This window comes from Triplophysa dalaica, chromosome 6 (genome assembly GCF_015846415.1).
Source record: "Triplophysa dalaica isolate WHDGS20190420 chromosome 6, ASM1584641v1, whole genome shotgun sequence".
Lineage (NCBI taxonomy): Eukaryota > Metazoa > Chordata > Actinopteri > Cypriniformes > Nemacheilidae > Triplophysa > Triplophysa dalaica.
Window position 1 is genome coordinate 1,183,690 of NC_079547.1, and position 25,495 is coordinate 1,209,184.

At 37.5% G+C, this 25,495-nt stretch overlaps 1 protein-coding gene across 1 annotated transcript in view; it reads right to left on the reverse strand.

Annotated features, from left to right (window-relative positions):
* kcnh7 (potassium channel, voltage gated eag related subfamily H, member 7) overlaps nucleotides 1-23,924 on the reverse strand; it is a 45,642-nt gene extending 21,718 nt beyond the window's left edge. The window contains exons 1-7 of the mRNA XM_056750660.1: nucleotides 23,461-23,924; nucleotides 22,424-22,654; nucleotides 8,995-9,150; nucleotides 5,677-6,129; nucleotides 4,128-4,148; nucleotides 3,515-3,538; nucleotides 3,160-3,374 (exon numbers count right to left, since the gene is read on the reverse strand). Of these exons, the coding sequence (XP_056606638.1) occupies nucleotides 3,160-3,374; nucleotides 3,515-3,538; nucleotides 4,128-4,148; nucleotides 5,677-6,129; nucleotides 8,995-9,150; nucleotides 22,424-22,654; nucleotides 23,461-23,536 (1,176 nt within the window). The 5' untranslated portion in view covers nucleotides 23,537-23,924. The remainder of the gene's footprint in view (nucleotides 1-3,159; nucleotides 3,375-3,514; nucleotides 3,539-4,127; nucleotides 4,149-5,676; nucleotides 6,130-8,994; nucleotides 9,151-22,423; nucleotides 22,655-23,460) is intronic.
* Between the last annotated feature and the right edge of the window lie 1,571 nt (nucleotides 23,925-25,495).

The following is a 25,495-nucleotide window of genomic DNA, read 5'->3' on the forward strand; positions in this document are numbered from 1 at the left end:
ATAGATCTAAATATAATTTAAAAAAACGTTTTCACCTAAATGAAAAAGAGAAACGTTGCCTTGTCAATGAACTGAAATAAGTTTAGGTTGAGGCACTAAAAATATTAACTGCAAATAAATCAAAATTATAAATAATTTAAATTAAAACATTAAACTAAATATTGCAATATTCAAAATGTATAACAATTATAAAATGATATACACAAAATATAATGAACAAAATAATAAAAATATGAATTAAACTATTATAAAATAAAAAACAACTTTAATAACTTTGTTTCGAGGAGTGGTGCACTTAAAATAGTCCAGTATCTTAAATATTTTACCTGCTGTTTTTGGTCCTGTACCTTTAATTCTTCTTTATGTAAATGACCTCTATACTTTGTTCTGTATGTCCTCATACATTGATACTGTCATTCGCTAGAGCAGACCGAGTTCTTAAACACTAAACAAGATTGCTAATACAAGTGGTCACATTTTATTGATGGCTATTTATAAACTAATATCTAAAGTATAGTTTTCTCAGATGGCAGAGCACATGATGGCGGGTCACAAGTTACTCACGGACCAGCATACAAATGCACATACTGTACAAACAGCCTGTTAAGTCCTGAACAGACAGGACCAGTCCACTGCTGAGCGAGCAAACTCATCATCATCATCATCATCATCATCTTCATGACCACAGTTATCTGATTATTATATCTACAGTATTATTACACATGAGTCAGAGAGTCTGTACAGCATGAGTGTGGGACAAGAGAGGACGGACTCAAAAGTCACACAGGCAATTATCATCCCGAGAGAGAGAGAGAGAGAAAGAGAGAGAGAGAGAAGAGGGAATGATTCTCTCCTTGACAATTTTCTGTTTCTGTCTGTGACAGTAATTGCTGTGCCTTCAGCGAGTGTGTGTGTGTGTGTGTGTGTCTACACAATCTCTCTGTGTATATCGCAGGTATCTGCTGGGTGACCCATGGGCTGTAGCAGCTAACAAGTCAAATGACACTTTGAAGAGAGCATGGCTTCTAAAATCAGCAGAAAAGAATAGCAGAGACTAAAACAAATCAATGTTTCATGCTTGTGCAGTAAAGGCCAAACGTCATGTCCTTTATTTAAAGATGTGCATGAGTTAAGGTTATTGAGTCAAGAGTCAGGAGAACGACTGCTGTAATCAAAAACAACAAAACATTCACAAAAGACCAGACTGTACTAGGTGTGAGCTTGTTTGCTTTATTTACTGCGAGCCCTTTGTTTTTTCTATGCATTTTTATGTATATTAATATTGTACATAGTTTTGTAAGTACCTGCATTTATATGCCGTTGTAATTCCCAAAACTTTGCAGCGTGTATGTGGCCGTTGTAGCACAGAAACCGCACAATGAGCACTCCCTTAATAATTATTAAAAGCTGTCACTCATTTTCATCTAGATCTATAGCACCACCGAACCCGGCCTAATAATAATTTACCCAAGGAAATGGAGTGGATAACTATAGTGGAAAGATATATAGAGAGATAATTGCCCCTCAAAAGAGTAGAAGCTTCCTCTTCCCGACCGCAAGTGGAGGTTAATTATTCTCCATTATTAGCTGAAGTTAGCTTCACCGGAGCGACTCCAATCAAACAGTCATGTAAACTATGTCCTGCGCTAAACGGTCTTTAGACGTTGAGCGGGGCATGGTGCTTAAAATTTAAAGGGACATGACAACTAGCCAATAAACAAACTTAATATAAATTGTTGTAAATAATTAATTCACAAAATTAACAATATCCATTGCGTGAATTTAATCACATTTGTCATTTTCATTTTTAATCAAATAAAGATATCTAAGGGACCCCCTAAGTCTATTTTTTACTTCTTATGAGGGTCCCTAATGCTTTATGGGGGGCCCCTGATCCCCCCGCCCCCCCTTCAATTCGAGCACTGGTCAATGTCCCATACGGGTTTTGTAAAAGCGTCCAAACTACAGGACCCGTTCAACAAATTGATTATTTAATAAAATGAATATTCAACAAAATTCAACAAATCGTCTTATATATTTACAATGAAATAATAATACAAATAAATCTTGACAAAAATGAAATATAGTTGTTTTATTTGACCCTACCCAAACACAAACTGGAAGTAAACTGTTGTTCAGGTGCGCGCGTCAGATGAAGCGGTCCATGTTGGCTGTGAATATGAGAGACCTTCTACCTCCTGCATTTCATTATCATTAATGGAACTTCTGCAATGATTCGCATTAAAATCCCTGTCAGTCAGACGTGAAATTAAGTCACGTTCAGCACGAAGATGACGAGTGCATTGGAGGATGTGTTTTAGTATTCAGTGCCAAGAACCGGTTTAATCTGAGTTCAAGTGAACCAACATGATAAAAAGAATGGAAAAGATGAAGCGAGCCATCTGCGTGTGTAACCAGCCATCTGGTAAGTTAAAGGCAACAAGTCTATAATGTGACAAACAAACAAACTGTGCTACTTACAGAAATAGACAGATCAAGATAAGATAATAGGAGAGAGAGAAAACTCACATGTTTGTTTATTCGGTTTTGTTCTGTTTCTACTTAAATAACGTTTATGATATGTTAACATTCCTGAAATTATTTCTTATAGAACCTTACGTAGGTTTTCTGTGATATCATATTTGTGAGTGAATGTGAGGATCTTGATTTTACAGGACTGGATGAAGACTGACTGGATTGTGATGAGATGTGACACAAACCAGGATGCAAATGTGCAGATTTTCTGAAGGGTAGATGAAGGTCAAATTCACCTTTAAGAGCATCTCGCTATGTTTATCATTACATTGATTCCATGATTGAATGTTAAGCGGAATTAAATATTAACAGGATTTTCGACAGCAGGGGTTCAGTTTTCATGTAATCCTCAAGATTTGGATTACATTGCTCAGATATAAACTTCACCATGTACGACAGAATAGCTCTGGCATAAAATAATGACTAACTAGATATTTGGCTCTTATAAACACATTCTCTTCCTATCATAACACCCAGTTTAATATAAACTATGCACAATAAGATCAGGACGGTGTATTAAGAAAGTCGTTTTCTGACTTAGGACAAATTCTGTGTGTCTGGTTTCTCATAATAGAGAGATTCATGAATGAAGTATTAATGAACTTTTTAATATCTCTTCCTCACCTGTGTGACCTTCTCTGTGACGTTGTGTGTCCGATCTTTGACCTTGGGTGCGATGATGGTTTTCTCAGAGGAATGTGGCGAGGACGGCCTCTTGTCGTTGCTGGTCTCGGAGAAGTTCAGGGTGATGAGAGGAATCTTGTTGATGGTGCTGTACTTCGTGAGGTTTGAGTCAGACGTGGAGCCCAACAGACTGGACTTGATCTGATTAAATGGACCTAAAACGCACACATGGCGACAGTGATTACAATATGGTTTTTTAGACCAATATTAAAAAAAAATGAACAGACAACAGAGACATGCCACCAATCGGTGAAATCAAAAGACGGACAACAAAATAGAGAAGCTGTAGCCATACCCCCGGCCATCCAAGAGCGCGACACTAGCCAATGAGGAGAGAGCCAAAGAGAGGGAGGATAGAGAAGGAAAGTCAAGAGGTCAAAGGTCATGTGACGTAAACATGTGACTGATCTGAAGTGGTCAGTCTCATTCAGTGAAAGGATTTACGTCAACGTCACACAAATCTACAGAATACATTCACCTTGACCAGAGGACTGGAACATAATGTAAACTCAGAGAAAGAGAGAGAGACAGAGAGAGAGAGAGAGAGAGAGAGAGGGAGAGACAGAGAGAGAGAGAGAGAGAGAGAGAGGGAGAGACAGAGAGAGAGAGAGTGAGAGAGAGAGAGAGAGAGAGAGAGAGAGAGAGAGAGACAGAAGCTGCAAACAGCTCAGTGTTGGATCTTGAGTTTTGAGTACCGCAAACACTCTTCATCATGCAGTTGAATGTCATGTTAATCTGATGCATGCACATCTGTGTCTCTTTATATTCCGTGATGTGTTCGGGCATTCTGGGTAATTTTGTGCGTGTTCAGTGCAGCATTCAGTGTCAGCCTGAGCATGCTTCACACAGGCAGACAGACAGACAGACAGACAGACAGACAGAAACGTGTTGAATATCAGCCCTGTTACCTTTAATACTACGGCCGTTATCTGAGAGAGCAACAAAGGACAGATGATAAAGAGAGAGAAATAAAACAACACACAGTGAGAGACGGGTGAGATGTGAAAGAGTGTTAAACTGCACATGAAGGAGTGTGTACGTGCGTCTCACAACATATGAGAAAATTCACCTAGAAAATCAAAAGTCAATATTATTGAAGATCTCAATATGAACTCAAACATTTCTCATTAAATTGAGTCAAATTCAGATTATTTGACCTCAACAGTCTAGATTTATTGACTGAAGTGTTATTTCAATGAAATTTAAGCAACTGCAATTATTATTACAGCATTTAGTGTATTATACTGTAATGTTAAAACTACTGTATAACAATAATAAATCATTTACATAATATACACAAAGTTTCTACAGTATTGTTCTGTCAAGCACTCAAAAGTAATCAGTGTTACAGTAAAGGTAAAAGAAACATTATAATAACAGAATTTAAATGTGCTTGTGTGGGGAAATGTGCTTGTTTGTCATGTAAAGATACTTTACTGTATGTTATACCTTTTATTTTGTATGCTAAATTAATTTTTTTTAATTGAAATGTTTACCCTCCCAGAAGACACAAAATATTTACTTTGTTTAAAGGTGTAATTTTTTGGGCGATCTTTTGACAGAAAGTACAATATAATAAACATAACTATCTGTTCAGAGGTACAAGAAGATCTTACATATTGAAGGGTTATGTTTTTGCTGAGTAACGATGATCCTTTTTTTTGCATTAATCGCATTATTTTTGTGATTAATCGCGATTAATCGCATTGTTAAGCGTAAAATTCATTATATTATAATTTATATTATATTATATTCGTTATATTCAATAATGAATTTAAAAGTTGTGTATTGTATGAACAAACATGCAGTAACATTTGCTTTGCAAGCACATTAAACAAATATTGTGGTTCTTTACAACAGGATTTTGTTTAGCAGTTAAAAATTGTAACAAAATATTTGTTATAAATTTCAACTTAAACATTAATGTAATCAAACTAAATGTAAAACCAAAGCGTGACGATTTCTTAGTTCTGTGTTAGCCACCGAAGTGCTTCAAAAGAGAGTTTGGTTTGCAATTCACAATCTCACCACTAGATAACGCTAAATTTCATACACTGAATATTTAATTTTAACAGTTTGGTCTGCAAAACATAAGAAGAACATTTAAAACACCCCCAGAACTTATGAGCAGTATATTACATGATTTTTTACACATTCCTAAATTATTTTGCCATTAATTCATATATCAGTTTCAAATTTGTTCCTGTTTAACCTTTCGTTTATTTCCACACAAAATAATAATTTTGTGAACTTCCTTGTGTAGAAATATAATTTTTCGACTACAGGAAATCAAAAATCTTCAAATTTGTATTTGGATAAAAATGTAATGATTTTTATTAGTTTTATTTAATATTAGGCCTCATTCAACTCTAATGGTAAAAAACCGATTCTCATCATTCTGCATACAGCATACACGTCTACAGGTATTTGTGTGTGTGTGTGTTTGTGTGTGTGTACCTTCACTTGCGTGCCGATCACGGTGTGTGTGTGTGCTGAGTCCTTCTAGATCTTGGTTAGATGACGCTCTTCTAAACGTGCACATACTGGCCTGTGACACCCTGCGGGACACGACCCCCGCAGGCTGCTGAGGGTCCGGCCGCTCCCACGGGCCCCGCGGAGACGAGTGGTCCTGTGGCCCTGAGATGGGCGAGCACGACCCCAAACAACTCTGACCAATCAGAGCCTGGGTGTCATTTCCGTAGGAGGGGCTACAGCTCTCGCCGGTGGGGGGGTGGAGTTCACGTGGAGAGAGTGAAAGAGAGAGAGACGACGAGCAGGACGAGTGTTTTTCGTTCTGTTCGGCCGAATGGATGGTCACCACGTCCGGGTCTTCCTGAGGCAGAGACTGCTTGCTCACTCCCAGCATGCTCAGCGGCGCCGGCAGGCGGAAGCGAAAGAAACGGCCCTTTTCTAGGAAAATAATAAAAAGAAAGAGAGAGACAAGATCAGGGTTCAGGGAAGGCAGGGAGAAGGAGAAATTATTCATTACCTCATTTATTGAACAACATATATTTCCATGATTGACTGGCGGATCTCGGGGCACCGGCCCCAGTTGAAATCTTATTGGCCGCTGAAGTGCCCCAGCCTGTCCTCTCAGGGCCTCTGTAGCCTACACGCTTCACAGCCGACCACCCAGCTCATCAAACCACCGTGCCATGACATGACCCTATGTATCTGTTTCCTCAGTAGGTTGAGATTAAATTAATTAAATAGACCTTGATTAAATCTAGATTTAAGACTAATCCTTGTTTGTGCAACCCACACTAAATCTGTGTTTATCATCAATAACCTGCATCAGTGTCTAACTCGTCTCCAGCGTTTTGTTCAGAAATCTGGTAGTGCCAGCAGCAATTGAAAAATGAAAAAGATTTGCGCATTTCACTTGGTACAATTGTGGCCCCTGCTTTTAAAAACTCCTTGGTCCGCCACTGCCACGGTTCTAATAAAAGATTTAATATGACTGTAGATCGTTGTCATTTTGTGACTGTACAGTAAATAAATGAGTTTGACAGCAGCCGTCAAATAAGGTCACGCTGAAGGGGTCCATGCGGTCCGACCAGCCGAGTAAATCTTTAACAAGAAGCGTCTGAATGTTAAACAAGCAGCGATGTGTCTGATGGAGGAGAAACTGGGACACGTGATTGGATGAAACTCTGACATGAGATGTGGATCACATGAAGCTCTGTTTCTCTCTCCTCTGTGGGGCGAGAAGAGCCCCAGGACCCGACGGAGATTTGATTACCTGAGCTTCATATCTGTCACCGGGAAAATAAGGATCAATTATTTATGGACCGCTAAGGGCCGGATGAATCAAATATTACAATACCACAAGACTGAGTCTCCATGACCTAACATAACTTGATTGATGCCATAAGAAAACTCATGAGCTATTGAAATATGTATTCTTACCCTCCATATTTAATACATTTTAAGGACAGTCATTGTAATTTATATGCAAATAACTTTTTTTTAAGAGCATTCATTTTTTATTCCCAACCAAAAATAGTCATCATGTATTTTTCACCACATCCGTCATCTCCTTTTTCACTCTCAACAGGACATTTTCGTCTTCCGTATCTTTAAAGGTTCATGAGAAATGAGAGAAGACGCTTCTGTGCGAGATGTGAGTTTGTTATCAGCTCTTATATATTTTTTATCCGCTCCATCTTTTAAGAATAGGTTTTTTAAAATATGTTGAAATGTGCTGCACAAACTTTTAACATCATAAACTTGATAATACATACACTATGTTTTGAGAGAAACAGTTGTTTGCAATTCATATTTTTTTACTGAAAGATTTTAAATATCTCAAAACATGAACAGAAACTTGATTTCTATGAATAGCACAATACTTGACATCGTTTTAACCGAACTATTCTGTATGACCGTCTGATATAAAACAAAAAATGTACATTATAATAACATTTTACTTTAAGCCTTTAAGGATAGAAATCCATGCTTTTAAGGAAACATGTGATTTATTTCTCTTGAATCTTATCTCTCTCTCTCTCTCTCTCTCTCTCTCTCTCTCTCTCTCTCTCTGGGGTTTCAATAGCACGCCGGCATTAATTAAAACTCTCCAAACTGGGCTATTTATATCTCCACTTTATCAAAACAAAACGAACTCACCCCACAAAAGAGGCTTTGGGCGTTGGGGAGGGGTGTAGCTGACGTCCTTGATTTTATTTTATTAGAGAGAGAGCTGATAAATCATCGACAGTGTTTAGAGACGCGGTGACAAATGTCAGGATGGAAAAGCTTGTAAATGTTACAGTGCTCGGCTCTCTTGGGCAGAATGATGGAGGAAATCTATATTCGTCCCTGATGCAAGAGCACCATGGTGCTTTTTTAAGCATCGTGAAGTGTGTCTCGGCAAAATATGGACTGCATTGCCATGGCAAAGCATCGCTTTATAGCAGCACACACACACATGAATACACACAGATGTCCTTTTCAAAACATCTCTTGTTGCTATGATACCAGGAAGATGGTATTAGCATTGGATATTAATTGGATTTCATAGCTCAGATGTGACTTTCCAATATAGACACAGTAGAAGCGCGGTTTTTCTCTTTCCTTGAGTGAGTGTGAGTGTGTGTGAGTGTGTGCATGCGTGTGTGTGTGTGTGTGTGTGTGAACTGATGCAGTTGCATTTTTGGCAGAACTGCTGTACAGCAGTTTTATTGCTTGGAGGTCTCTATGAACATCTGTCATTATTATAACACACACACAGTCACAAGGTGGTTAAGTGTGCTCAGATGCCCTGAACATGGTCTTATAAATGAAGCGAGCGCAGCACTGGCCTCAGGGATCCAAATAATTGTAACACAATGTCCGATCAATTATTTTGCCGCTCTTCATTTGATTTCTTGCTGAATGGCGTTCAGTTTTGACAGTGTGAGCTGAAGCTTCTCCTCCAATCTCCATCTTTATTCTCTACGTCTCTAGCCTTATTATTCCTGTACTGTATGTCTTCTATGTTCTGATTTCTGTTTGCAGAGATTTGCACATGCAGAAATGAATGTCAGTAGAAGAAAGAATGAAGAAAGAAAGAGGAGTAGGAGGAAGTAAGAAAGGAAGAAAGGAAGAAAGGAAGAAAGGAAGAAAGGAAGAAAGAAAGAAAGAAAGAAAGAGAGAAGGAAGGTAAAAAGAGAAGGAAGGAAGGAAGGAAGGAAGAAAGAAAAAAAAAGGAAGAAAGGAAGAAAGAAAGAAAGAAAGAAAGAGGAGGGAGGAAGGAAGGAAGGAAGGAAGGAAGAAAGGAAGGCAGAATCTCACTTTGTTCTTGTCTGGTTGGAGAGGTGTGGTTAAGTCGGTCTAATGAGTCCATGCTTCCATCATTCAGCACATATTCGAAGCACAGAATGAACATCATGACGACGCCTTCCTGGTTCTTTACTGGAATGATGTGTGTTGTGCACATGAAGTCTGAACCTGTGGACACAAATCAACAATCATTATTAACACAAGTGTCCTCATTACTGAGCGAAGCATCTACTGTGTATCTCACATAAATTTGCAATAAATCTAAAACAAAAAAATGAAAGCATGTCCTGTACTGTACGCAAATCCCCTCAACAAGCACATTTTTGTGTATGGACGTTGACGGTTATGTAGTTTGGCAGAATCATTCCTGACAGTTTAAGACGCGGGTCGCCATGGCAACTAAAGGGCAAGATGGCCCTGGAGGAAAGCAGACTGTTAGTGCTTTGATTCCACTTTGATTTGATAAAACTGTTGATCATTACTGGAGAGCTAAGAGTCCTCAGCCGAAGACATTATAACCCTCAACATCGCCATAATCATTAGCATTTACATTACAATCATTTACATTTTCCAGTATATTCATATGAGCAGTTTACTTTATAGCAATAACTGATATGACAAAATCTGTGCAGATTGTGATCTCTTTTTAGACACAAGGTTCTCATTTAATGATGCAGTTAACAAAGCCAATTCCCTTTTGTTTTATGTTATCTTATAAATCTGTTTTTATGCATTCCTGCGTATTTAAAGCTGCATTTATAGTTTTAAGTTTTGCATTGTTGATTCCAAAATTTAAAACCACTCCATAAATGCAATCCCAGAAGAGATATCTCAAATGAAAAAGTCTCATATGCATCTTCAACATTTCTTCTGAGAAATGTCACAAATGTCTCAGAAGTTTGAGAAGAGATGTCAACAATGTGTCAAACTGAGCTCAGATTTGTCAAGTTTGCCATCAAAAGTCAATATTATTGAAGAACTCAATATGAACTCAAATTTAGATTATTTCACCCTGGTCTATTTGGTTTATCAATTTTGAAAGATTTTTTGATAAACTATAACTCAGATCTTAAATGTTTGAAACAACGCAGACGAATCGGTTTCCTCCCGCAGGAGAATGACGTGTAATGTCGCTTGTGTCAGTGTTCAGATGATGATGATGAGAAATCTCTGTTTGATTATTCAGGCCTGCAGGAAGATTTGTCCTGTGTGTGAGTGTGTGGGATCGGCTCTATTCACACAGAATGAGTCTGCTTGAATGAGTCCAGATATCATTTACACATACACACACGCACAAAGGCAAACACACACACACACACGCACGCACGAACACACACACAGAATGAAAGAATCACTGTGTTCATGGGAGCCTGATTCGGCCATGTGATCTATTAATATAGCTCTAGTCAAATGTGCTGAGACTCTCTCTGTCAATCATGGGTATTTTTAGCAGCTTTACACACACACACACACGCACATGCAAACACACACACGCACGCAAAAACACACACCACAGCGGCAACAAAAAAGGTTTGAATGGAAAAAAATGTGGTTCTGTTTACATCAGATATATTTTTCTGTATGATTTCTGCTTGCAGATATTTTATAATTCTTCTCACAATACTTGTAAGAAATTGTGCAATGTTTTATAAAATATCAAGGGCTGTCATATAATGAATTTTACAGTATATACAGTTTACATATACATCTACTATATTATATATATATATATATATATATATATATATATATATATATATATATATATATATATGTATACACATAGTACATATAAACACACACACACACACACACACACACACACATATATATATATATATATATATACACACACACACACACTGTTGGGTTTCCATGTTTTATGGGGATATTCCATAGACACAATGGTTTTTATACTGTACAAACTGTATATCATATTCACTACCCCTAAACCTAACAATCACACAAAACTTTCTGCTCTTTTACATTTTCAAAAAAGTTAAATATTGTATGATTTTAAGCTTGTTTCCTCATTGTTGACCAAAAAAACCCCATTTTCTCCCCATACCGTAGGGTTTACCAGGTACACACACACACACACACATATCTGTATGTACATCTGTATGCATGTATGTTTACAGACACACATAGATATATACAGTATATACTTTATATGCCTTGCAATAAACTGTATAGCTAAAATATAGTAAGAGATAATGACAGTGTGATCAGGACGAGAAGCGGAGGGTCTTGTATCACATTGAAGAGGCTTATTCTGTGATAACAGCCAGCTGCTTGTACATCATCCTGCTTATTACACGTCTACTTGCCACACGAGAATAAAATAAACATGAAATGTGAATTGGAAATGTTTGATTAGCTCATTTTTAGCGAATGCAGACCTCCCGTAAGAAAAACGTTTGGTTTTAAGGTAATAAACAACATTCAAATGTCAAGATTGACAAACATAAATAATAATATTGATTTATTGTTTTAGAAAAATCACGGCCTAATGGAGAGATGAGGTTTCAGAAGGACAGCGATGATATGTTACTGTAGTCTTTTTCTCTCTTTTGTGTAGTTGATGAACGGAGTAAAACAGGCAGGTATAAACCCAGAGTAATCTGTCTATGACCCTCAGCTCCATCACTGTCAATATCAACACATAACACCATACATCCCCAGAGAGAGAGAGACACTTTATCATTCAAGGCCAAGCTAAATTATCAGCAAGAACAGCATTTTGAGCTCCAGAGGTTCATTTTAATCCTTAAAAACTCCAATGCCACAATCAGAAAAGACCCTGTGTCCTTCACTAACACACACATTATTCACACATCTTCATCTCTAATGGAAGTCAACCATATAGTCAAACAAATTACTTAATGTCTAATACATTTTTACCATTAAACATACATCTTCAAGAAAAGTAAAAGAACTAGTGCTGCAGGTTGTCCTTCGGCGGCTGCAAAGCTGTTTAAATACTTCTGATATTGGCTTAACTGTGTGTGTGGAACAGAATTCATTGCCCGACTGAGCATAAATATCCGTTTACAGCAGAAATGTTTATGGAGAGCAGCAACCTGTCAGTTTTAATCTGGTTCGGTTACGCTTGGTATTTACTCAGGTGAGAGGAAAATTCAGGAAAGTGTCGAGGAAATCCTCGTGTTTGTGTGGAGAAGAGAAGCTTAAGAGATTAACTTTATGGAACTGAATAAATACCTAAAACGCTTGAATTTCACGCTACTGCTTTAAACTGAGAGCCGAAGGAAAACATACAACACACACACATAGAGTACATATGTGACCGTGGATAACAAAACCAGTCTTAAGTAGCATGGGAAAATTTTTAGTAAAAGACAAAAATACATTGTATGGGTCAAAATTATAGATTTTTCTTTTATGCCCAAAATTATTAGGATATTAAGTAAAGATCATGTCCATGAAGATATTCTGTATATTTCCAAACTTAAATATATAAAAACTTTATTTTTTCTGTGGATGGTATGCTACAGCGCCTCTGATTAACAACTTTAAAGGCAATTTTCTCAATATTTACATTTTCTTGGTTTAGACATTTGTATCTCAGCCACTGTCCTATTGTAACAACTCATGCATCAATAGAAAGCTTTCAGATTATGTAAAAATATTAATTTTGAAAAATGGGCCCTTATTGTTTATCTGTCTAAATGGGGACGAGCATTGACTTTTATGATTTAAAACAAAACTCCAGAGACAAGACCAGAGTTTTATCATGTATTCTGTAATACAGAGTTTTTATACCTTACATTGATTTTTTTTTATATTATATTCATATAATTTTTGCTTTTGTCTTTACTTTTGTTCCAGGTTGTGCTTCTGTACAACTGCTTTGCAAAAATAATTGATTTAAAAAAATGTAAAAATAAAACTTAAATAAACACGTGTATGAACAGTGTTGGGCAAGTTACTCAAAAAGTAATGAATTATTAGTTACTTATTAAATATTCAATAGTGTAATTAGATGACTCTCTCCAAAAAGTATTACTGATTACTTTCTATATCCTACATCAACCTTGATTAGTTCAGTGATTCAAGGATAGACATGAAACGACTCTTTTCATTTATTGAAATAAATAATATAAAACTACATAAAGTAATATTACTAACTGACTGAAGTTAAATGTCATGATTTTAAAGTTTGACTTTGAATTTTGATGTCAATTCCACTGTTGCACACACACACATCACACACAGTATTTAGTTTAATTACATCAGAAGTAACTGTAATTAAATTACAAAAAGATCACAGTAATCCCTTACTTTACTTTTTCAAGAAAGTAATTAAATTACAGTAACTAATTATTTAGTTACTAGTTATACACAACACCATAAATTATTCATTTACACCAGCTCCAAAATATCTTCAATACTGCAATTATAGCCTACATTGCAAATAATACAGTAACTTACTGTAGATTTACATTTATTTACTTTACTGGCAACAGTTTGTTCAAAAATAAATGATCATTGAAACATTAACAAGTAAAATAACAGCTTAAAGCAAAGCATCCTGGGAACCCAAATTATAAAAAAGCAGAAAAAGGTTTACAGTATGTGGATATCTGGTTCCCAAAATGCTTTGCATGAGGCTTGTACTTTATATTTTTATTTCTGTAAGGATAAAGACATGTTAATGTTTAATATTAATTTATCTTTGAAAAAAACTGTTACCAATAAATTAGATACATTTAAATCTACAGTAAGTTACTTGCAACTAGTCGCATAACTACAGCAAACATGTTTACAGTGTATCTTTTTTTAATTTGACTTTTAATTTGAACTGCAATTATTTTTGAATCACTTGTTAACATTTAATAATTTCAGCGCTTTTATGACAGTAAGACACATTTGTGCATTATCTTTATATATGGATACATATCTGGATTTGTATTTATGGAAGAATAACCTTCGTCCTCGCAGTTTGAGAAAGACTGTCACGCTGTATTCATGTGTGTGTTTGTGCGACCTACCGACTTCAAGAGTGATTTTAACATCAACCCACTACGCTGACCTCTATGAATAAAGAATGAATCTCTTGACCCAGTGACGTCTTAAAGGAAAGGCGATCAGATGCATGTCTTGAGCGTGTAAAGCAGGAGAAACCACAGCCAAACAACTGAGATGAACTGAGAGGTCAGTAGGTCACGTTGAGCTTTGGTGTGACGTATGTACTTAAGCATAATTATGAATACAATATATCACAGTTTCCTCTCTAGTGAATACTATAGTATGCTGCAGGATGTTTTCATGTGAGTAATGAACAAAGCTCTCATTTTAGAATACTGCAGGAAATTAAATTAATTACAAAATCTGAACGGTTGTAACGTAACATCTCTCAGCGGTTCTCAGAGGGAATGTTTGTGTCTTTGATGAAGCGGTACAGCTGTGTGGAAGCGCTGGGCTTATTTTAGCAGGATCTAGGCAGAGCCTTTCTTGAATTTGATCACGCTGTTCTGCAAACTCTTGATAGTTTTCTCCGAGCGCATCTGTCGGGACGAGCGCCGCAGACATCACAGCGTGAAAGAGGAGCAGACAGAACGGACATCGCTCGGGATGCAATCATCATTTCTCGCCCCTACGGTAAACTGAGCTCAACCGCGTTTCAACATTTGCCATCTCTTTCCCGTTTGTTCTGACTTGCCGTCACAGGAGACGGAGAACACAGTTTCAGTGTCTGATGTACCTTAATCTGTCACTTGAGATGTCAATCATGTGACCTGCTCGAGGTTAGGACACCTACGTGACACGATGATACACAAATACTTTTTTACAAAAAACGTGTATAATCCTCTATGCCGATAGCGAACACACCGAATATTGTCGAGACAACGTAGCTATCTGTGTCTTTTCATTTTTTATGTGGTGTATTCTATCCTGAAGGAGATGTTTTGTATGTAGGGTTCTGAAATGTTTAGATCAAACGTGTGTGACCATGTGTTAATGTTGTTTTGTATATGAAGGACAGAATATATTCAACTCAGTTCTTGTTTCAAGATGACGTAAATTTCATTAGATTCAATTTCCGTTATCAATAATTAAATATACAGAGGCCGTGGAGACGTCTTAAGACAGAGTAATCCATACGCACACGCACTTACATTCACAGTTAAAGCTTTTCGAATCAATATGAGCATTCATTTATACATCACCCTATTCGCGTAACCTTTCCTTATCTTAGAGAAAATGTTGGTGACATTTTAACAATAATCAATGATGATCACTGGTAGCGTGTCTTTGTGTGTTTTGTGGGTCTGTATACATCACATTTTCAGTTAAGCCATCTCTGTTTACATTATATTACATTTATTCATTTTTTTCAAAGCGACTTACATTACATTATACTGTACATTTTGTTTCTGACTAAGTGCAATCCCAAGGGATCAAACCCATGACCTTGGCATCGCTAGTGCCATTCTCTAACCACTAAGCTACAGGAAAGCTGCACACACATACACACACACACACACACACCACACACACACAGGATCAAACATTGTGACTGATGGTTTCCATGTTTAATGGGGACATTCCATTGACTTCCATAGATTTTACATCAGACTTATGATTTATTCTATCCCCTTACATCAACACCTAATCCTAATAATCACAGAACCTTTCTGCATTTTTACATTTTCAATAAATATCATTCAGTATGATTTATAAGCTGTTTTCCCTCACGGGGACCTAAAAATGTCCCCAGAAAATCATTACTATCTTTGTGAGGACATTACAAACACACACACACACACACACACACACACAGGATCAAACACTGTGAATGATGGCTGCTTGAGGAGTGTGTGAAAGGTCATTTATTACTCCACTACAGGAGAGAAATAACACTGCAACACACACAACGAACGTGTCAGACAGACCATAATTATCTGCCCTGTCAGCTCTTTCAGAAGATCCTCACACTTTAAATTGTAAACTTCTTTCTGTAAAGCTGCTGCGATACGATACAACCTATGATGCTTCACCAGACCGTATGGTTTTCATAAAATTGTATCAAAACTTTTAACATTGAGTGTCTCTTCATCAATTGACATCATACATCAAAAAGTGGATTTAGGTCCAATTTTGGTGTGGACGGAGCTGACCACCACACCGCTGCCTGAACAAAATCTAACTATCCAGCCAAATAACGTGTTTGGACAAAAACTCCCTATGAACATTAATAGAGAGATTGCTGTTATCAATGGTTGCTTTATTAATCCACGTCTAGTGAAGAGACAGTGTAGAGAAGAAGATGAAAGAAACAAAAATGTGTTTGTCAATACAAGTAAACGATATAATCTGTGTATATCCTCAAATAAAAAAAAGATTTCTGATTCATTCCTTATCACAGAAATCTATTTGTCTTAAAAGATTTTTAACACCTGACAGGGCATTTTAAATCTGCACATTTAATGATGAGTCCTACTAGGTTTTATTTCTGCTGGTTTGTTTGGGGTTTGCGGATTCTCTCTCTCTCTCTCTCTGTTCCCTTGAACATCATAACTACCAAAAGCACAGAGCTATAAATATCTCTCATTCTGTGTGTGTGTGTGTACCTGGTAAACCCTACAGAATGGGGACAAAATGTCCCCATAAAGATGGCAATATCCAAAATCCTTTTGGTCTCTTTGGTCATCATGAGGAAACAAGCTTATACATACTTACATATCATACAGAATTAATTTTTTTGAAATTCTAAAAGGGCAGAAAGTTTTGTGTGATTGTTAGGTTTAGGGGTAGTGAATATGTTATACCATTTGAACAGTATAAAAACCATTGTGTCTATGGAATAAAACATGGAAATCCAAGATGTGTGTGTGCGTGTATGTGTACGTGTGTGTCGCTCTCTTTTCTTTCTTTGGCAGAGTGACACAGTAATATTTAATTTGGGCGATCTGTATCAACAGAATCTGAATTAAAACCACAGATCTATATAAATGACTGGATTGTTCGTGACGTCATTACACTGAAGCCAACTTGCCGCCATGTTGGTATGCCCAAAAGTTCTATTGAATGAATAGGGAGTTATCACATAATAACAATGAAACAGTACCTTACCGGTTCCTGTTTTTATAACTGAAGTCTCACAGTACAATCTTACAACGCAAACGTGTTAGGCATGTAAATGTTTATTTATTTATTTGTCATTAAGCTCTGTAGAAACTAACAGGCCTTTGACAATGTTGTGAACACTCACCGAAATAAAGGTTGTTCATTGCGATGCCAAAGAACCAGTCAGTATAAGGTTCTTTAAAGAACCATCTCTTTATTACTTTTCTATGATGCTAAAGGTTCTTTAAGGAAGCAAGCGGCTCTTCTACGACATCAAAGCACCTTTTGAAGCATCTATTTTAAGAGTGTAGACCTACATGTATGCTGTTTCAAATGGAAAACATGGACACGGGTCTCCATGCTGATTGGTTGAGCTGTGTGCTAATAAATCATATACAGAGAGGCCATAGGGCATCATGGCAGCATATGTTCATTACTGAAATGATAACAGAGAGAACAAAGAGGCAAATGGGTCACTGTTTCACAGAATTACTCATTTCGCCGACAATAAACCAACACCATCTATTAATCTACTCAAAAACACATTACACAAATGTTTTTAAGAAATATTACCTGCTATTTATTCATATATATATTATATGATTTCAGCTGATTTTTAGAGCTCATACAAAGAATGTCATAAAAAGAAATCTACCACAAAACAGCAGAAAATTGCATTTAATCATAATTGGTTTTTATCAATACGCGTGTTCTTTGGGAATCAAATGCATGACAATGCAATGCCCAACCAGTCGAGACACACAAACATACAATACATACAATCTTAAAAAAATAAACGTGCTTAAAAGGGTGTTCACAATGATGCCTCAGAAGAACCATTTTTGCATCAACAAAGAACCATAAAGTCAAAGGTTCTTGAAGAACCATCTCTTTCTTACTTTTATTTTTAATCTGAAGAACCTGTTTTCACCACAAAGAACCTTTTCTGAAACAGAAAGGTTCTTTAGATGCTAAAGGTTCTTTATGGAACCAAAAGGTTCTTCTATGGCTTTGAAGAACCTTTTGAAACACCTTTTTATTTCAAGATTGTACACAATCTGACCCCAAATGAAACCATGAAATAGCTTCTGGAGCAAGATTTTTGTTTTAAATGAAATCCTTTTCAGAGAGAAAATGCCAAAGCAGCGGTTTCTCACGATAGTGTCCTGTTGGACGGGAAGTCTCATAAGAATTATGCAGGGCTATCATGTTCTACTGCAAGAGAAATGCTAAAAGAGGCATGACCCCTATTCATGAGTACCTTGCATTGTTGTTAACAATATGATGTGTATGTGTCCTTGAAAATCCTTGAAAATAAACTCTTAAATTTGATTTATATTATGTTTTTGAAATAAAAAAAACTCTCTGTGATTCAACAAATGACGCTCATTAAAGGGGTGCATTCTGACTACTTTACAATATTAAACGTGTTCTTTAATGTCTTCTCATTCTTAACATGGTGAACTTGTCAAAAAACAAGTTGGGCGTATGACGCAATATTTCAGTGCTCGATACACTCCTCCAGCGATCGTACAGATTTCTGAAAGTTTTTTTCGAACATAAAAAAATGTTTTGTGACAACTTTTCTTTGTCCCGTATTGGACAATTCCCGGCCGGAAAAGCATGCGGCACGCCCAGAGCAGGAGACGGTGCATGGGCAGATGTCACTTTCACTTGTGTGCAGGAGAGAGAGAGAAAACGGTGGTGAAGTTCAGGTGTTTGTTTGTTCACTGCATTTGTGTGATGAATGTTATATAAACGGTGGAAATAACGCTGGATTTGGAGATAATTTGAAACTGATATATGGAGCCGTCCCAGCGCTAAAAGATGGCGGACATGAACCACATGCGGTGAGTGAAACTGATGTCTATGTTTTGTTGTCAATGTGCCTTAGTTCAGTCTACCCCTCCCCCCGCACGTGCCGTATGATTTCGCGAGTAATCGTACGGCTGTATCTATCTTTTATAAATGTGATCAAAATATATTACCTACGAAGATATGAGGTATGCAATACTACTTTACAGGTACTCAAGATTAATGTGAGATTAGCAGAAAGCCCATGTGTTACGCCCGCTTTAAAGACTTTAGACTAAATGTTGTTCTTTGATGATGGTCGATTAGCTTTTTACACCAAATTAGGTGTGAACCGTCTTCTAATAAAAGGATTTTTACTGTAAAGGGCTTTTGAGTTTGCCGTACGGTTCTGTGGAGATTAAAAGTGTTCTTAATAGGATACACAATGTTCTTTGGTTCAGTGCTTTGGTTTCTAGGTTTTATTAAGTATACGAACACTGGTTTACTAGAGAATAAAAAATGATGTGTACAATCTGTAACTTTTTGGGGTTCGAAATAAAGAAAAAGGCAGCGTCCATAGTCTTGTGGTTAGCGTGCCAACATATAGCACCAATGCGGATTCGCCAACCCGAGACCCAACCCACTCGCCTATCTGCCCGACGCTTTACTGTCAGCTCTATACTGTCCTGTTACAATAAATGGTGTAAAACCCCTAAAAAAGTTTTTGTACCTTAGCCTACAACGACAACGTTATAATACCAGTTTACAATTTGAGCCGTCCGGTATGATTTTGCGGTTAATGTCATTTGACTTAAACTTACATAAAGTACATAAAACAAACTTAAATGTAATGTTTGAAACAGACAGATGTCGATGAAGGGGCATAAGTTATGAATGGTTTTCACAAAAAACAAATGGCCATTATGGTGTTCTAAACCTCCTGTTTAAGTCGCCTTCTGTCACAGAACACAAAATGTTAGATTCAATGTTTGGGACTGAAATCTTCAGTCACTGTTTACTTTCACTGTTTAGAAAAAGATGCAATGAAAGTGAACGGCGACTACGGCCAATAGGCCTTCTGCCTCTTCTGTCCTATAAATCACACAGGCATAGAATAACATGAGGATGGGCATGAGAAATGATCGTTTTCTGCTGAATTATCCCTCTATGAAATGATAGGTTCTCTTCCAGGAGTGCAGCGAAACAGAAAAAAGACACAAAGGATTTTCTAAAGAGGATACCCGCACCTGCTCATCGTTCACAGTTGAATGCATTCACGCTGGAAATCTGAATAAAACCCCAGATGAGCGAGAGGCGCAAGAGCCTCATTTCCACCTCACACAGAGAACAGCGTTTATGTGACGTCTCCAGGGTGGAAACCAGCATAATGCCATATCCATTAGTTCATATAAAGCTACGAAGAAAGGGGCTTGACGATAAAACACCAGAATTACCCTGTGAGACATGCTGTAAAAATAAAGAGGTGAAATGAAATAGGAATGCCAGAAAGATTGTGAATGATGTTAGCAAAGAGCTTTTTGCTCTTGCTTTTACGATTGATCAAATTAAGTCGATATTCTCTATCACTTTTCTGTATTTAAAAGACTTTTAAACAGTTTTTAAAGGGCCTGAATGATGAATGAGGATCCATCTCAGATAATTCACTATTACACATTTTTGTATTACGAGTAAGTGATGTTGTTGTGGTCGTGGCTTCCGACAGAAGGAATGAGATCTGTCCTGATCAAATGATGAATCTCCCATTAGAGTTCTCTAGAGGACCAATGTTACAGTAAATCTTGGCAATGGACATGTGGGACGGCCGCGTACAAGAAGTGCATAGCTCTTTATGCACCAAAGGAGAAAGAAAAGAGCAAGAAGTCTGACATACATGGAGAATGTGCAAACAACTGGCCGACTGTTGCTTTTGTATTGGATCTTAAAGGAGGCATGAATTCAATTCACAATTTTAATATTTTGTTATATAAGAGGGAATCGAGTTCACGTGAACATCATTAAGTGTCAGAACTGAAAACGCTTTACTCAAACTGCAATCCAATCAAAGCAGTGGACTTTTACTTCCAAGTGTCTTCAATGCAGCACGCCCAATACAACTGAGCGTTTGCAGAGCTGGCCTCAAAACCAGTGTAGAAAATAGTCTATTACTTTTTGATTTTGATGTTTTAGGGTGTAAAACCATGCGAAAGTCATAAGTAGACCTCATATAACAGTATAAAACAATAAACAAGCACAGTTCATCTGACCTTTAAATGTGAAGGTTAAGAAATGGACAGCTTAAAAAATGATAAATTTTATGTTGTTTATCTGAAACACTAATTCAGACCTCATTTCTACATTCAGCAGATGCTTTCTTTCTGATGCTGGGGTATTTTCCAAATTAAAATGTATTTATTATTTAAATGCCTTAATATTAAAATGCCAACAATATAAAAAGCTGCTTTTGTCTGAAATAATGTGCAGGGAAAAGAGTCAACACACATACCCTACTGTTTCTCAGGTAGTGTTGGGTGTAACTAGTTACTAAATTATTCGTTACTGTAATTGAATTACTTTTCCCTTCGAAAAATAAAGTAAGGGATTATTCTTATTTTTTTCTGTAATTTAATTACAGTTACTTCTGGTGTCATTAAACTAAATAATGTGTGTAATATTTGTGTGTGCAATGGTGGAATTGACATCAAAATATAAAGTCTAACTTTACAGTCTTTGCTTTAATGTATCATTCTCATATTTGTAATACTTTGTATTTGTAATATTACTTTATTTATTTTTACTTTATTTATTTGAATGAATTAAAAGAGTTGTTTCATGGCCATCCTTGAATCACTTAACTAATCAAGGTTGATGTAGGACATGGAAAGTAATTACACTATTGAATATTTAATTAGTAACTAGTAATTCGTTACTTTTTCAGAGTAATTTACCCAACACAGCTTTCAGGATTATCATTCACAAATTGATGATTGTGACCTTTCAGATTTACTAGTACTGCTTGTTTCATTACAATAGTAATATGTTGGCGTTCAGACTGTTCTTCCTCTTTCTTTCTTTCACTCCCTCTACATTTCATTTAGTCTCAGACTGATTTCAGGTTTCTCTTTGATTTGAGTCAAACGTATCCAACACAAGCCTTCACATAGACCTCAACCTCCTCTAAACTCTCTCCTTCTGTTTAAATCGCAAATCCCATGGATTAGTTTATTCCTAGAAAACCAATTATAAAACAAAATCAAGCTGCTTCTGAACATGATGATGTTTCAATGATAACATGAATTAGCTCATGTGGTTCAGTCTCATTCAGCTTTATTGTTCCACCAGTCTGAATACAACTGTATTCTGTACGACCGACAGCTCAGAATCCATTGTGTTTCGCACATTTCTGTATGCATCCCTGAATTTAAAGTGTGTGACATGATGTTTTATGAAGGGCATCAACGTATTAAAGAACATACTTCCATCTCATTATAAACTTTTGTTGCCAAGGGATTCCATCATTTAATAAAGCTGAAATCACACACATAAAGATGATACATACCGTCCTTGCGGTGATACGTGATCTCCACTTTGCGTTCCTCCGAGCCAAGCAGAGCCTGCGCTACCTGCGCGATGGTGTGCCGTTTGGTCAGCTGTCCATGCAAGAAGTCGCAGGTGCACGGCTTCTGCATGATGTCCGGCCGGGAAAATCCCGTCATTTCGCAGAAGGCGTCATTGCAGTAGATGATGCCACAGTTCTGGACTCGTGCATTGGCTATGACAAATCTCCTGTCTGCCCAAAACAGAGTTAAACATTTTATTATGAGGAGGTTTGTTATTTGTTCCTTGAAAAAACCTGAGGATTCATCTGCCAGTCAACTCAATGCACGTTCAAGCACGCTGTGTCTGTATGGCACTAACACAAACATTTGACTATTAGAGTCAATTAAAACCAGCGTAAAACATTCAAGAAATATCAGTTAGTACTAGTGTGGTGTGCTCTCATATTAACACATCATGTCTGTTTTAACTCAAATTAAACCCATAGTGCTTATGTCCTCTTCAGTTCAGTACTTAAGTTTGGCAGACGTTTCTATTCACAGCACATTTATTGTGTGCAGTATTTAATCAGTATGAACAGCAATATGAGAGAGAAGACAGCAGAGTTAGATGTGAGAGCCTTAGGTAGTGTGAATAAACACACAAACACTTCAACAAACCGAATAGATCCTGACATGCTATTAACCCAACACAGGACAACATCAATGAACAGTTTCCTTCCTAACAACTTATGGAGAACGTGCAAATCTATTGCGCTCCACTTAACAAATCAATGACAAACAGCCCAAAGCTTAGCAAACTAAACGTGGACATCAATGAAATAGGAAAGAGTTGTCGATTCTCACCACTTCAGGTTAATTACAGTGAAAGACAATGACGTTTTTAACGCTTATGCATTGCGTGTATGTTTTATCCGTATGTGTGTGTTCTATGGGGATCGAACCCACGACCTTTAAGCTTCCACCAGCGCGTCACAGAAAGCGCACGCGACATTACTGCAATTCAGTTAAAAATGAAAACGTAAAATCTGACACTCACTTTGTCCCTCGAATTTGCGAATGATAATGCCGAGAAATGTGTTTTGCGGCGCGACGTGACCCCGCCGCACCGGCATGACTGACGCCTGGTAGGGATCGCGCGTCCCTGTGAGTCCGCTTGACGAGCTTCACGAGCGCAGCGCGAGGAGACGCGGGGTCATTCCGGCGGAGTCTTCTCCGTATGTCCACCGCTCCCGTTCACGTCAGATTCGCGCTGCCCGCGATGCATTCCCGTGTTGGTCTTCGGTGGCCGTTGCGCGAAACGAAAGGAGAGGAAACGCGGCGCGCTGTGAGGCTGCTGGTCCGAGCGGCATCTCAAAGCAGCGGTGTTATGAAAAGCCAGCAGTGACGTCTGTCTCTCCGCGCGAGGCCCTCGCGCAGTGCGCGCGACGCAGTTATGAGAGGAAACGGTACGCGAGGGGAGCGCAGGAGGAGGGCACCGTTCACGCGGATTGCTCTCCGCGAAACACGTCAAACACCAAAACACGTGGGGTTTCCTTTTCCACCATCAGGATATCCATGACAGCAATGTCAGAAGCGCTCAGGTTCGAAGCGGAAAGGTCCATTACAGCCTTATCTGCGTCTGAGGTGTCAAAGTCACTTATTTAGATTAATGCTTAAAAGCAGTTTAACGATAAAGTTTTCACTACAAAAAAGTCAACATGGATACGATTTCACAATAGAAACCAAAGTTTTTTTGTTGTTTGCTCCATTTGTGATAGTTAACACAAATTGTGAAAACAATTTGGACAAAAGGGAATAGACAACAAAATATTCAGCTCGAATCTGTTGAATTCGCTTTGATAGCGCGTGACACGAGAGGTGCAGTTTCATCGGTCGCGTGGGATTTCGTGGCTGTCCATGGTGCTGAAAATGTCCCTGCGAGAGAATGAATGTTACCTTCTGTAACGAATAATACAATGAACTCTGACAGAATGAGAGAAGTACAGATTATTCCTGCAGGCTGCTGAAAACGTTTTGTGAAATAAAAAGATGCTTTAAAATGTAATGAAATCCGTAATGAAAACACAACAGGCAAATCCAAAGAAGTCTAAATGAACAGTTGCAATGAGTTAGAACTGTTGTTTTTGTGAGTAATGTGCAAACGAGACGTTGTTTTACAAAGACGCCAAAATTAACGTTTTTAAATGTGAACAAATCCAAAAGTATAATATAAAATAAAAGACCGACACACACTTTTTTCATTAACATAAATAGAATTTAACGGCCTGTTTAAGCATCATTAATTTATAATATTAAGACTAATCCACATTTAAATAACACAAATGCTTAACACATCACGTCAGCTCTTTCCATTGCTTTAAAACTGACTGCTTTACTGGTTTGTTGAGAGATCGTTCATGCGTCTCTGTGACCTCGGAAACGTGAATAGAACTCCACTGGGGGTGCAAGAAACAGAGGGTGCATCAGTGCTGACATCTAGTGGTGATCATGAGAGAATGAGTTTACATGTCAAGGATGCAAGAACATTTTCAGCATTGAGGGATCAAATGTGAAAGTTTAAGAATCAATCACATAATGAACATTCATCCACACATCCAAGTGCTCCTTCAATGACTATAGTGACTGAAGATCTGATTCAGTGAACATGAATACACACAGGCATTGAATGCAATCTTTGTTCTCAATGTTGATCAATGCAGTGATCCTATAGGAGCGTCTAGACTAAACCTCATTTATCATTAATATTCAGTGTGATTCATTAATACTCTGCTGCACGCATCAATATTCACAAGAATGAAACTTAGAAAGTGACACAGACTCCTGCGGTAACGTCAGCACAGCAATAATGAAAAGGACTGTAGAAAAAACGTGTAAACCCGTGCTTGTTTGTGTACGTGCCGGCATGCAAGTGCATCTACATGTGTGCAGACAGGTTTACTTACATTGATGGACTTGCAAATTTAACTCAACAAAATCCCAGAGATGGCGTCAATCAATGAAACAATTTTTAAATCGAATATTGTTGTGTCTTGAGAGTGTCCAGTGTTTTATTCATTCAATAAATATTTTTG